The sequence below is a fragment of the Trichosurus vulpecula genome, chromosome 8, assembly GCF_011100635.1.
Source record: "Trichosurus vulpecula isolate mTriVul1 chromosome 8, mTriVul1.pri, whole genome shotgun sequence".
Taxonomy (NCBI): Eukaryota; Metazoa; Chordata; class Mammalia; order Diprotodontia; family Phalangeridae; genus Trichosurus; species Trichosurus vulpecula.
Window position 1 is genome coordinate 49,086,443 of NC_050580.1, and position 14,098 is coordinate 49,100,540.

The 14,098-nt window shown below is 49.2% G+C and overlaps 1 protein-coding gene across 1 annotated transcript in view; it reads left to right on the forward strand.

Moving 5' to 3' along the window:
• Positions 1-14,098, forward strand: part of CD276 (CD276 molecule) — a 42,991-nt gene that overhangs the window by 18,652 nt on the left and 10,241 nt on the right. The window contains exons 2-5 of the mRNA XM_036736966.1: positions 7,298-7,419; positions 9,452-9,802; positions 10,170-10,466; positions 13,430-13,564. Coding sequence (XP_036592861.1) covers positions 7,359-7,419; positions 9,452-9,802; positions 10,170-10,466; positions 13,430-13,564 — 844 coding nt within the window. The 5' untranslated portion in view covers positions 7,298-7,358. The remainder of the gene's footprint in view (positions 1-7,297; positions 7,420-9,451; positions 9,803-10,169; positions 10,467-13,429; positions 13,565-14,098) is intronic.

Below are 14,098 nucleotides of genomic sequence, written 5' to 3' on the forward strand. Positions count from 1 at the left end.
TAAAATGCATAAATTACATAGGATTATAAAGGAAACCAATTTTGTTGAAATAAAATTAATCAAAATATTGAAAAATTCACAGACCCCCCAGGTTAAGAACCCCTGATCTTAATGCACAATGCCTGGCACCTAGTAAGTACTTAATAAATTATCCCTGTCTCTGTCTATCTGTCTGTCTATCATCTTTTGATCTTTACAACAATCCTTAGACATAAGAGACAGTAGATGTTGTTTCTATCTTATATCTGAGGAAAGTGTGGCTGAGAGAGGCTGTCACTAATCACAGAACTAGTAAGTTGTAGGGACAAGATTTCCCCCATGTCCCTTGTTATCCCAAGTCTGCCTTTCTTTCCCCTACACCACACTGCTCCTCTGGATCTAAGTGGTGGGTGTGAAAGGCATTATAGAGCAAGAGGGGGCTTGGATTGGTGATTGGATTGAGGGTGAGAGAAGCTTGAAGAAAGGGGGAAGAACCAAAAGGTATTGTTTGAGACTCAGCCTGTTAATACATAATCGAGATTGTTCCTTGATTAACCCCGGAGTGGGACTAGGGATGCCTGGGAGGGAATCCTAGAGGAAACAGCAGCTTTTCCTCCACCCTGTGGTGGTCCCTTGTCAGGCAGGATGTGGTGTCAGACAAGGAAACAGTCATGAATGGAGGAGAGTCCCCTGGCTTGAATGGTTCTGCAGCATCCGGCTTTTGAACAGGAGGTGTCCCGGGAGGAAGTGGACTAGAGATTAGGCCTTTCCGGCCTTGGACACCTGGACAGCGAGCTGGCCCCTCAGACTCCTAAGTTGATTCCAGTTGACTCAGCCACTCAGGCTCCCATGCCTGCATGATTAGTATTGATGGGTGCTTATCAGTATTGATCTCTGTTGATTGGCACCAGTCCCTAGGGATTTGTTTTCATTAGAAAAGGTATATTCCCACTTAGAACAAGAGCAGTTCCTGCCTGTTGTCATTTCATCCCTGCTCTGGGGGACTGAGACTAGCACTCAAATCCATGGCATCAGCAGCTAGGTGGGTGCAGTGGTTTGAGAGCTGGTCGTGGAGTTAGGATAGACCTGAATTCAAATCCAGCCTCTGACGCTTACTAGCTGTATGACCCTAGGCAAGTCACTTAATCTCTGTCTACCTCAGTTTCTTCATCTGTAAAATGTGGACAGCACCTACCTCCTAGGATTTATCACCCAAACACAGCATACAGCTCAGGGCTTGGGGCTAGGAAGCTGTATTCTCTTCCCAACTTTATCCTTAATTTGCTGTGTCACCTTGAGAAAAGATTTCCCCTCCCTATCTCTGAGCCCCTTGGGGGGGATGTGGTGGTGTTGGTGGGGGAGGGGAGGGGATGGTTTCTGTCCTCAGCCCTTAGCCTGGAGGTTCAGGTCAAACCAGATGGAACCTAGAACCCTCTGGAGGCAAGGTTCTGGGATCAGCTAATGACAGCGCTCAGATTCACTGAAACTAATCTAGTCTCAGAATGGCTGGTCTGTGATCCCATTTATCTGTCACAACCAATTCTTGACCAGGTTTCAGGGAAGTGGCTTTTAATATTCTTTTATTATTTCCCTTCTGGAGGAGAGCCGGATGTCATTAAAGCAGGGGAAATAGGTAGCTTCCTTTCCATCCAGCTCCGTTGGATAGCTTTGGAGGGGAACTGGAGGCTTTTCCTTCCTTCTCCTTCCTCCACCCCTAAGCCTCTCCCAGAAGCTGCTGCTGGTGTGTGTGTGTGTCCATTGTGGGGTTTCGTTACCTGGTTGTGTCGTGGAAAGAACACTCTACTTAAAGTTAGGAGACCTGGATTCTGTTGCCAGCCTTGTCACTTGTCACCACCTAACTGTGTGGCCTTGGGCAAATCCCTTTACCACTCAGAGCCTCAGTGTCTTCAAATATAAAATCAGGGAGTTGGATTGGATCACCTCTAAAGTCTCTTCCAGCCTTGACATTCTGTGATGGTGGATTGTTACTCTTGAAGGTCCTGATCGGTTACCACCACTCTCTGAAGCCTTCAATGATAGTCCCACCTAGAAAGGATCCCTCCTCCCACCCCTCACCTTTTTAAAATTGGCTTCATGATTCCCTTATTTTGGAATTGAGGAAACAGGCCCTGAGGAAGTTAAGTGATTCATTCGCCCAAGGTCACATAGGTGACTAAATAATAAAGGCTGGATTTGAACCTAGGCCCTCTGAACCTAGCCTCTCACTTCAGGATGAGCTTTCCTTTGGACTTAATGCCAATTTAACTCACATTTTAGTTATTTGTGCATATGACTTCTGGCAAGTCAGCTTACCCTCCCTCCCCTCAGGCTACTCATCTCTAAAACGAAGATAATAACCTCCCATTTTCCAGGCTTCTTGTCAGGCTCCAAGGAGATCATCTGTGTCATCTAAAGTTCTGTGGAACTGTCAACTATCATCATTAGAGTTCTTCTAGAATGAAAGCTTCCCGAGGGGAGACACAATGTTCTTTGTGTAGCACCAACACAGTGGATTCTTTAAAAAATTGTTTTAAAATCTTTTTTATAATGAACTTAACAAACACAAAACATTTTACTATAACAAAGCATGGAGACTCAACAGATGTTTGTTTTATTGTTGTAATTGTATTGGTCTGTGGTCTGTGTGAGAGGGTAGGATTATAAAATAATGAGTCTGTTTTGATAACAAATATAACAAAACTCATATGTTCAAATGAGTTGTCTCCACACATAGTCCCCCTGTCTGTCAGAAAACTAGTCTTGTTATTAAATTTTTATGCCTTGTAAGAATCTACTTGTGTTCTGGATGCCTAGTGTCTAGGGGTGTGTGTGTGTGTGTGTGTGTGTGTGAGTGAGTGATATCTGTCTTTGTTTATGACCTGACTGGGAGGTAATCTTTTCTAGTCTTTTCTTTGTTGAATCATTCACAGTTCACCTGAACATTTTAAATCTCAGGCCTATAAAGGAGATTACTATAAAGCTCCCTCTTTTAGGTCTCTCCCAAGTCTGCTACCCCACCTGGAAAATGCTAGCCCTGGAGCCTTTGGGACTCTCTTCTCCTATCCTCTGGCCCAAGCCCTTTAGAGTCTGCTGGGGAAGAAACTATATGCAATTCAGCAAAGTTATTAAGAATTAACTATAAGCAATAGCATGGCATAGTGTATAGAGAGGTGGCCTTGGAGCTAGGAAGACTTGGGTTTGAGTTCCACCTCTGACAGATTGGCTGTGTGACCCTAGATAAGTCATTTAACTTCTCAGTGCACTAGGCGTCTCTCTAAGAAGAGATGGAGGCCTGTAAGAGACTTCACAGACCATGAGCCCAACTTTTTGGTTGAGGAAACCCAGGCCTGGGGAAGTTAAGAGGCGTATCCAAGGTCACATGTCTAGTAGGGGTCAGAGGCAAAAGCAGTTGCTGATCTGCACCAAAAGAAGGTGTTTTCTCACTGGGAGTTACCATAAAATCCCAGGTCTCCCTTCCCTGCAAATGTACAAATTGCTATATTGGCACTGGAGATGCTAAGATGAAAAGGACATGGGTGCTGTCCTTGATGAGCTTACCATCTACTCTCTAATGGGTGAGGTTGGGAGTGGAAGCTTAATCTGCTGCAAGAGTAGGACATGAGGTGGACAGAGGAGAGATGGACGCATTTTTCTCTAGCTCGGGCTGGGGAACCAGTGCCCTTGAGGCCACATGTGGCCACATGCTCAAGGAAGATTTGAGGAGGAAAATCAGTGGACCATCGCAGTAGCCTTGTGATTCATCTCCTTACCTGCAGTGCTTCCCCAACTCCAATCTGTATTCTCAGCTGCCAGAGATCTTTGTAAAGCACAGGTCAGACCATGCCACCCACTACTCAATAAACTTCAGTGGCTCCCTATTACCTCCAGGTCAAATACAGAGTCCTCTGGGAAGGCTCCATCTTTAGGAGACTGTTCATTTCCGGCCACCACATTTCAGGGCAGACTTTGAAAGCATGGAGGAAACAGCTGAGCTTGGCCAAGATAATGTTCAGGTGTGCCACATGAGAATCATTTCAAGTAACCGGAGAAGGGAAGATACAAGGGAGACAAGAAAGCCATATTCAAGAAACTGATGGGCTGTCTGTCCTGAGGAAGAGGGTCCGACTGTATTGTGTGAAGTTTCTGAGATGTCGATTTTAGGCTTTGGGTACAGCTTCGTAATGATCTAATGCTGCACAAGAAAGGAACAGGCTGCTCCCAGAGGGGTGAGAGGGGTGGGGTCCTCTTTCACTGGGGGCTCTTTGAGCAGAGGCTGGATGGCCAGTTCTTATGGCCAGTAGGTTGGGGGTAGGGATTCCCGATGACCTCATTTAGAATTGGAAGTGGCTTTAGAAATCATCTAGTCCAATCCCCTTGTATAAAAAATAATTTAGAAATTTTTAAATTGAAAAAAACATTTTCAGTTCACAAGTATTTATTTTCTCTCTCATATGGAGTCAGTCATCTCTCTGTCAGGAGGTACAACCTATTCATTTTACCGATGTGGAAACTTTAGCCCAGAGTCGGGTAGTGACTTGCCCAAAGTCACACATCTGTGGGGTGAGTGGCAGATATGGAGGTGCTCTGACCCTGAATCCATGGCTTCTCTCTCCTCCTCTCTTCCCAAATTTGAAGTATAATCCATATAGTAAGCTCATTATAAACTCTGCCTTTGTCTCTCTTTCTCCCTCTCTTTTCCTTTCTGTCTTTCTGCTTCTGTTTCTTTCCCTCCACCCCCTCTCTCTGTCTGCCCCATTTCTGTTTCTTTTTGTCTCTTTCTCCCTCTTCTCTCCCTCCCTCTTTCTATTTCCCTCCTTTCCTCCTTCCTCCTCTCCTTCCCTCCCTTCTCTTCTTTTTCTAGTTCTTCTTTTCTCTCACTCTTTCCTTCCACCCCCTCTCTCTGTCTCTGTCTTTTGGTCTCCATCTCTCCTTCCCTCCTTGTTCTCTCCTCTGTCTTCCTCCCTTTCTCCTTCCTCTTATTCCTCCCTCTCTCCCTCTCCTTTCTCTCCCTTCTTTCTCTTCTCTCTCTCTGTCTCTGTCTCTCTTGCTCTCTCGCTGTCTTGCTCTCTCGCCCTCTTGCTCTGCCTACCCTCTGCCCTTTTTTCTCTGATATTCTAGAAGGAAATGTTTCTGGACTGGGGATGTTGGAGGGTTGGCTGGAGAGACAAACAGGTTGGGGAGGTGGATGGGGGGCAGACCCTTGCTCTGTTTGCCCCTATCCCCCATCCCAGCCCTGCACTTGCTCTCAGCCCCACTTCCTGTGTTCGCTCATGTGGAGTGCATTCTGTAGGGAAAGCCCTCTTCACTGCAGTGCCTCTGCCCCCTCCCTTACCCTGTCGTTGAGCTGGCGCATTGAAAGTGGGTCTCCATCCAAGCCAGGCTGCATCAAATGAGGCCTGCTTTACCTGGGCCCTCCTGTGTCACTAGAGACGGCAACAGGAGGAGGCGGAGAGTGATGGCTCCTGGGGAGCGTGCCAGCAACATCCAGGCTGCCTGCCTCCCCAGCAGAAGGTGCCAAGGCTCGGCCTCCTCCTCCCTCCTACCCCTCTCTCCCTGGAGGAGAGATGCCTGCACTGTCAGAATCCTGCATCTGCTCTGGCTCCTGACAGGCCCCACTTGGCTTTTCTCCTGTATGCCTTTGCCAGGCTCAGGGCCTGGGGATCCAGGGACTCATGCTGCAGAGTTCCCAGGGGTGGGGTGGCTTAAGGTGAGGAGCTACCTGCCTAAAAACTGGAGTGCTTTCCCCCAGAGTTCAGTCTGGGATCACTGACATTTAACTTTCCTTTTTGGACCTATGATTCCATGGGTGTATGAAGTACACTTCCAGTGAGGAAGTCCGTACACCAGCGTACCGTGTTTGACCTTAAGATAATAACAATTTCTGGGGGAGCTGGAAGGGACATGAGAGCCAGCCCTTTCATTTTACAGATGAGAAAGGTGAGGCACAGAGTGATTGACAGTTGCTTGGGGAACTTTAAGATTAATGCTAATAAGAGCCTACGTTTATGCTTTGTATATTTAGTCACAAAACTGTGAGGTAGGTGCTATTATCATCCTTGTTCTGTGGTTGAGCAAACTGATGCCGAGGGGCTTGTCCAGGTGAGCGGGTACCTGAGTCAGCATTTGAACTCGGGGTCTTCCTGATGCCAGTCAGATGACTTTCCCAGGGTCACACAGCCAGCATATGGCAGAGGCAGTACTCGAACCCGGGTCTTCTTGATTGTGAGACCAGCCCTCTATTGCATGTAGGCACAAGGACTTTGATCTCCTGGACAGCCCAGGCAGAGCCTCAGCCCGTTGGCTCCAACCTGCCTTGCAGGCCAGCTCCTCTGGGAGCCGGCCCTTTCCCAGCCTGATTTGGACCTCTGCTGCTTAGTCAGACCAGCCTCACCAAGCCAAGCTCCCTGGGCCCTTCTCTGCCTAGAGCCAGGAAGCTCTGCCTTGGAGGAGGAGGCCCCTGGGGGGCTGAGGGTTGGGATGCAACGTATGGGGAGAACAGCGGTCAGGGAAGTCCCAGGGATGGTGTGTGGAGCCCCGGGGGAGGGGGTGCTGATCGGCAGCCAGGTGACCCGGGGGGTAGAGTGCCAGGCCTGGAGTCAGGACGGCATGAGCCCTAGTCCTCCCCTGGACACTCACTACCTGTGTGACCCTGAACACGTCTCTTAATTCTTCTCTGCCTCAGTTTCCTTATCTATCAAATGGGGCCAGTAATATCCCCTGGCAGGTTGTTGTGAGGAGCATGTGAGATAACCTACGTAAACCTCTTTGCAAACCTTAAAGCACCCTACAACATGCTATAAAAGCTATTGTTGTCGTCATCATCCTCATCGTCACCATCATCATCATCGTCATTGTCATCACCATCATCGTCATCATCATCATCCCCGTTTCCACTGGGATGTCCCTGAGGAAAATCCTGTCCATTTCATTCAATGCATATTTATTAAATGCTTACTAGGGCCCTTCTAGATCTTGTGTACAAGGCAGCAGAGATAAAGAACAAGATGGTCCCTGCCCTCAAGGAGCTCATATCTTCTGGCTTATGGGGGTTTCTGGGGCCTGGAGCCATCAGTGCATTTCCTAGGCTGGGTGTTGGCAGTGGGGGAACGGGGGCTTGGGAGTGAAAGGTTGGGATTCCTGGCTTTGGAGAAGGTTGCAGTTTATAGGTTGTTGGAACATGTGTCGGGTGGTGATGGGTGTGTGTGTGTGTGTGGGTGTGTGTGTGTGTGTGTGTGTGTTTGTGTTTGTGTTGGGGAGGGGAAATTTGATGGGGATATTCAGTCTCCTGAGGCTGCTAGTTTCCCTTCTTCTTTCTCAGTCCAGGGTAGCTGGTAGAGGTGTGGATCCTGGCCTAGCCCAAACCTTGCCTGGCCCAGAAGATGCTGTGGCCATCTGTGCTGGGCCCGGGAATTGGAGTCTTGCTGCTACTTGGCCTGACAGGTAAGGCTGGCCAATGGGGGCAGGGGGGAGGGGGAAAAGAGAATCCTGGACCTTGGGGAGGATGGGGTGAGAATGAGAGATTGTGAGCTCCTGTGGGCCGGGGGGCTATGGCCTACAATACCGAATAGGAAGCCTTATACAAGCAGGTGCTTGTAAAGTGTTAGCCCAGCACAATGGTCACTTTGGACACGGAGTCCCGAAGATCTGGGTTCAGATCCTCCTGTACTTATTAGGTGCGTGACCCTGGGCAAATCACTTCCTTTCTCTCACCTGTTGGTAAGATGGGGATAATTATACCCTAGTAACCACCTACTGGGATTTTCCTAAGGATTAAACAAGGTAATATATGTAAAGAGTTTTGCAAATTTCAAAGTGTTCTCTATGTAAATGTCATGGTTGTGCTATATGAATGTCTTATTATGCTCATTAAAAGGCAGTTAGAAAAACGGGTAGCCAAGCCAGGGAAACTTGGGTTTGAGGCCTGCTTCTGACCCAAGCTGGCTCCTGGGGGGTGTGGGGGTGGGGGCAAGCCACTGCTTTCTCGGGGCTCTGGGCGTCCTCCACGTACAAGGTGCAGAGGGGTGTCGGCCTGTGTTGGGAGAAGGTGTTTCCTCCTGGAAGGTCCTGTGCCGATAACCTCATAGTCCTTGTACTAGCATTAGTGGCGTAGGATGGATTGCCTTGAATTGTGGGAGAAAAGACTCAGATGTGTAGCACTGTGAAGCCCATCCAGCCCCTTAACGAGCTCTGAGTGATTCACTGCAGACCTGTGGTTTTCCCTAAGCTTTTAGCGTCCCCTGGTGGTGCAAGAGGAAATGAGATAGTCCTGCAGCTTTCCCAGGGCCGCCTCCTCCTCCTTCCTACCCCTCCCTCCCTGGAGGAGAGATGCCTGTGCCGGCAGAATCTGCATCTGCTCTGCCTCCTGGTCTTGGCCGATGGGCTCCTGACAGGCCCCACTTGGCTTTTCTCCTATATGCTTCTGCCAGGCTCAGGGCCTGGGGATCCGGGGACCCAAGGGTCTGATTCCACATGGGACCCCTGAAGAATGTTTGTTAAATGTTTCTCCACGTTGGGGATGGGGAGAGTCCTTTCCCCTCTGAAGGGAGTGTCTGAAGAGCAGGAAATGGGGCTGGGGAATACTGGGAAAACCTTGAGGCTGCCCATACTTCTTTCCCTATTTCCTGCTTCTCTACCCTCTCCCCTAATTCTCAACCCCCAACCCCCTCCAGCCCCAGGCAGTGGGACTCATTCTCCATTTGTGGCATGATGGAAAGACCATTGGAGTCACAGAACACCACTTTTTTTGCTTACGATTCATTGACTTTGGGCAAGCCATTTCCCCACCCTGGGCCTAAGTTTCCACATCTATAAAGTGAAGTCGGATTTGAGGCCACTGAGGTCCCCTCCGGCTCTGAAGAAGAAATCTGGAAGAGCCCATTTGTGGGGGGAGGGAGTAGTAGGGGCTTGAACCTCTGGACCCTGTTGTCTCTGGCCTTCTTCCTAGAGAGGTCCTAAATCACAGCCCGAGTGGGCCAGTTCTGGGCTCTGGGTCATAGGGAAGGACCTTGGGCTGATGTGTTTCAGTCTCAGATACGGGTAAGATCCCAAGTGTTGGAGATAAGATCATAGGTTTAAAGCTGGGAAGGGCTTTAGAGGTCATGTGGTCCAACCCCTTCATTTTACAGTTACAGAAACTGAGGCACAAAGAGGTGATGCAATTTACCCAACACACCAGTAATAATTATGAGGCAGACTTTGAACCTGTCTTCATATCCATTGCTTTTTCTGTCACACTCTAATGCCTGTTAGGGAGATGGATAGGAGTTCGTCTGTTTTTAGAACAGAATGACAAGGGCAGAGGGATGCAGGAAGTGGGAACAGGGTGAGGGAGCAGGAGGAAAGGGCCTGCCTGGCGCAGAGACCATGCACTGATTCTTGTTCAGGCTCTGATGCCAGAGGGGTATTGGGGAGGGTCTCCAGGAAGAGCTCCAGGCTTGGTAGCCAGCCTTCTCATTTCCCCCCCTTCCTCTAGGTGCCGTGGAGATTGTGGTCCCTGATGACCCTGTGGTGGCCCTGGTGGGTTTGGATGCCACCTTGCCTTGCTCTTTCCTTCCTGGCCCCAACTTCACCCTGGCCCAGCTCAGCCTCATCTGGCAGCTGACAGATACCAAGCGGCTGGTGCATAGCTTCACTCAGGGCCAGGACCAGCTGGCCGACCAGGGCAGTGCCTATGCCAACCGGACCTCCCTCTTCTATGACCAGCTCGCCCAAGGCAACGTCTCCCTCCTGCTGCGCCGGGTACACATTGCTGATGAGGGCAGCTTCACCTGCTTCGTGCAGATTCAGCACTACAGCAGCGCTGCTGTCAGCCTGCAGGTGGCTGGTGAGACCAGGGGAAACATGGGAGGGAGGTGGGCTCCATCCTCACTGTCTCTAAAGCAGGGGTTCTTAATTCAGAGTCTGGGAAATTAAAAAAAATTCTTTAAAATATTTTGGTAACTATTTCAATATGATTGGGTTCTTCTGTAAGCCTCTGTATTTTTTTGTATGCTTTTAAGAAACATTCTGAGGAGTCTGGGGGCTTTAGTAGATTGCAAAAGGGCTGCAGGGCCAAACATGTTAAGAATTCTTATTTTAAAGTTTCTTCTCCCAATCTGCGCTGTCCTTACCCTCGGCTATCCCAACCTCCTGGTTGTGAATATGTAGGACCCCTCCCTGACCCCTAATCTGTGCCCTCTGTCCTCCCCCAGCATCCTACTCCAAGCCCAGCATGACCCTGGAGCCCAGTAAGGATCTGAAGCCAGGAGACACAGTGACCATCACCTGTTCCAGCTACGGCGGCTACCCAGAGGCTGAGGTGATCTGGCGGGACGGTCAGGGGGGCACCCTGGCTGGCAATGTGACGACCTCCCATCTGGCTAACTCAGAGGGGCTTTTTGATGTGCTCAGCGTGCTGAGGGTCACACTGGGGGCCAATGGCACCTACAGCTGCCTGGTGAGGAACACGGTATTGCAGGAAGAGGCCTCCGGCTTTGTCATTATCACAGGTCAGTGGACAGGCCTAGGGCTGGGGCAGGTCCCCTCGCCTCCTGGCACTTTTGACCAGATATCTCTAATTCTGACTCTCTGGGATGGGGTAGGGGTGGGGGCAGCTATTTTGAAACCTCAAACCTTCAGTCTAGTAGAGTGGACAGAGTGCCAGCCTCGGAATCAGGAAGCATGGTGTTTGAATCCTGCCTTGGGCACTCAGCCATGTGACCCTGGCTAACAACTCTCAGCCTGAGTCTCCTTATTTATAAAAGGAGAAGGTTGGGCATGGTTGCTTCTAAGATCCCTTTCAGTTCAAAATCTATGACACTTAAACATTTTTTTAATTTAATTAAAAAATTATACATTTTAAAAAATAAATAAAACTTTATTATTTGTTTATACCCAGTAATTGAACCAAGGAAGTGAGATAATGGCAACCCAGGCTGACCAGGCTTTAATGAGTAGATAAGATTATCTGTAATGATAGGGATGGGCCCTGTGATTTCATTGGTAGAGGGAATTCTCAGGTGAGGAAACTCTCTTTACCAATGTAGGCCACCCTCCTCTCTGAACTTACAGTCTTCTTAGAACCTAGGCAGCGGTCCGAAGTCACACAGCTAGAATATGTCAGAGGCGGCTCTTGAGTTCAGACCTTCCTGGCTTCAAGATCAGCCCTCTAGCCAGTAAACTCTAAATGAATCCTAGTGACTTCTAGGGCTCCTCCTCTGATACCTCAGCATAGTGTGGAGGTGAACCTCTCTAAGATCATGCCAGTGGAGCCCAGGACCCCCTCGGGCCTAACCAGGTGGAAGGTCTTTGAATTAGGCCCAGTGATGGAAGGTGTGTCTGCCAGGTTGGGAGATGATGAAGGGTGATGGGAAATTCCAGCTATAAGTGCTCTCCAGGATCATCTGCTAAGTCTGCTGAGAGGCTGTGACGTGTGCTGGTGGAGGAAGCCCCTGCCCTAGTGAAAGCCTTGGCCCTTCAAGCTCTGACCAAGACTCTGAATTCCCAGCTTTTATTTGAATCAGGCTCTTTCCTTCATCTCATTTATAAATAGAACATGAAGTGCCTACAGAAATGGGCTCTTCAAAAGTACTTGAGTAAATTTGACCTCTAGAGTAGGTCAAACACTTCCCTGCCCCAGCCCCACCCCCAAACAAATCTCTTTTTCATGGTTTATTGGCTCAGCAAACCCCTTCTTCACTGAGACAACAAAGGTGAATTTTAGCCTACTTTCCCCTTAGAATTATCACAAATTCCAAGCCATGCTGATGTCTAACCCTGCATTTGTCTCCTGTTCCCCCCCACTCCATGATGAAATGTCACTTTTATGCTGCCCTTTTCCATCGTCAATTAAATACTTTTGTAAGATTTTTAAAATTGACATCTTTGTTTTTACACTGCGCTCATTTCCAAATATATTCCTTCTCCACATACCCAGTGAGCCATCTCTTGTTAAAACGAGAGGGGGGTGGAGAGGGAGGGGGAGAGAGAGAGAGAGAGAAAGGGAGAGAGACAGGGAGGGAAATAGAGAGACAGAGACAGAGAGGAGAGAGAAAGTGACAGATAGACAAGGGGGGGAGGGAGAGAGAGAGAGAGAGAGAGAGAGAGAGAGAGAGAGGGAGGGAGAGAAGAGAGAGAGAGACAGAGAGAGAGAGGGAGAAAGAGGGAGAGAGAATGAAAAGAGAAAGAAAAAAAGGCAGTTGGGCAAAACCAACATGAACACATAAACTGAGTCTGACTGCATTGCCATATTCCATACCCGTAGTCCCACACCTCTGCAAAGAAGGGAAGGGGATTTTTGCTGATTGTCACTTCTTTGGTCAACACCCTCCTTGAGGGTTTAAGGCTCTTTCTTGGGGCTACAACCATGGGCTAGGTGCCCTTTTCCTCCATCCCCCCTCAAATGCAGCAATAAAAGCTCTACCCACTAAGGCTGGGCATCAGGAAGGTACCAGCTGCTTAGGCCTCCCTAGCCAGGCTCTCTCTCCAGGACACTGACCCAGAACCAGAGAAAGACCAAGTCCAGCCACGCCCAGCTGAGGAGACACATGTCTCTCTTAGATCCTTAAACCTGGGCACCTGTGTGTGACCCCCATCTTGTTCATGTCCCGTTCTCCTCTGGTTCCAAGCAGTCTAGATTTTCATTTGGGTTTTCTCCCCTCCCTCCCTATCCAAGGCCAAAGCTTCCCTGGCCCCTGGGGGAAGGGAGGTCTGTCTGTCTAGTGCTTGGGACTGAGCTTGGCTTAGCCTGCCTCAGACTCTAAGCTAGGTCTCTATTGATCTCTGCTGTCTCTACTTCTGCAGAAGTCTTATAAAGCTCCAATTCATTCTTGTCCTCTCCTTTTCTTTGCTGCTTTCTTCTTTCCCCCATCTGTAGTGCCTGGATCCTCCTTGGCCCTTTGTCTATTCTTCAGCTTGGACTAAGTGTCTTTTCTGCTCACGTGTCCTGTGGTTCTTTCATATGTCCACTTTCCTCTCTGGGGATGTTCCAGGTTCACTGCTCAGATGGAATATTGTTTACTTTTTGGAGGGGGATAGGTGCTGGGAAGGGAGGGGTGGTTTGTGACTCTTATCTTCCAGTCATTCCTTCCACTTGCTACTGGCCTGCCTCCTAATGCCAGCCTCAGCGAGTGCCCTGGGCCACTTCATTTGAGAGCAAATAGAGAGCCATTGAAGGTTGTTTGGTTCATTTTAGTTCATCGGATCTCCCATCTGGGGTGCCCTCCATACTAGCTGTACTCTCTGCAGGGCCATGCTTGGGTCTGAGGGGGTGGAAAGAGGCTATTGTGGTGGGAAGTGGACCTGGCTGCTGTGAACTCCCTGAAGTGGCTTCTGCTGGGTTCTGGTCAGCTCCCCTTGCTCCCCTCAGAGCGGTGAGTGCTATCTGCTCTTAAAGAATGTGGGTGGGTGGCTGGGGGAGTGTGGTGCCTGACAGGCTCTCCCTTCTCTGCCTCATCTGCCCTTCTTCCCACAGGCCAGGTGATGACATTCCCACCGGAGGCCCTTTGGGTGACTGTGGGGCTTTCCATCTGCCTCTTGGGGCTGCTGCTGGCCCTTGCCTATGTGTGCCGGAAGAAAATAAAGCAGAGCTGTGAGGAAGAGAATGCTGGTGAGAGTTTGGGGTGTGAGGGAAAGAGGGTGTGCGACTGAAGGAGGATGGGAATGAGTATGAGTGCAAGTGTGTGAGCATGCCTGAGTGTATGTGTGTGAGTGAAGGTACAAGTACACAAGGGTGTGAACATGCCTAAGTGGGTGTGAATGAGTACGTGTCTGAGTGTGCAAGTGTGTGAGCATGCCTGAGTGTATGTGTGTGAGCAAAGGTATAAGTACACAAGTGTGTGAGCATGCCTAAGTGGGTGTGAATGAGTGGGTGTATGTGTCTAAGTGTGCAAGTGTGTGAGCATGCCTGAGTGTGTGTGAGAGAATGTATTAGTGTACAAGTGTGTGAGCATGCCTGAGTGTGTGTGAGTGAATGTATTAGTGTACAAGTGTGTGAGCATGCCTGAGTGTGTGTGAGTGAATGTATTAGTGTACAAGTGTGTGAGCATGCCTGAGTGTTAGTGTGAATGAGTGGATGTATGTGTCTGAGTTAGGAAGTAGGTCCTGGGGGGTTCAGGATAATTAGCAGGTTGGGAGAGAGGCT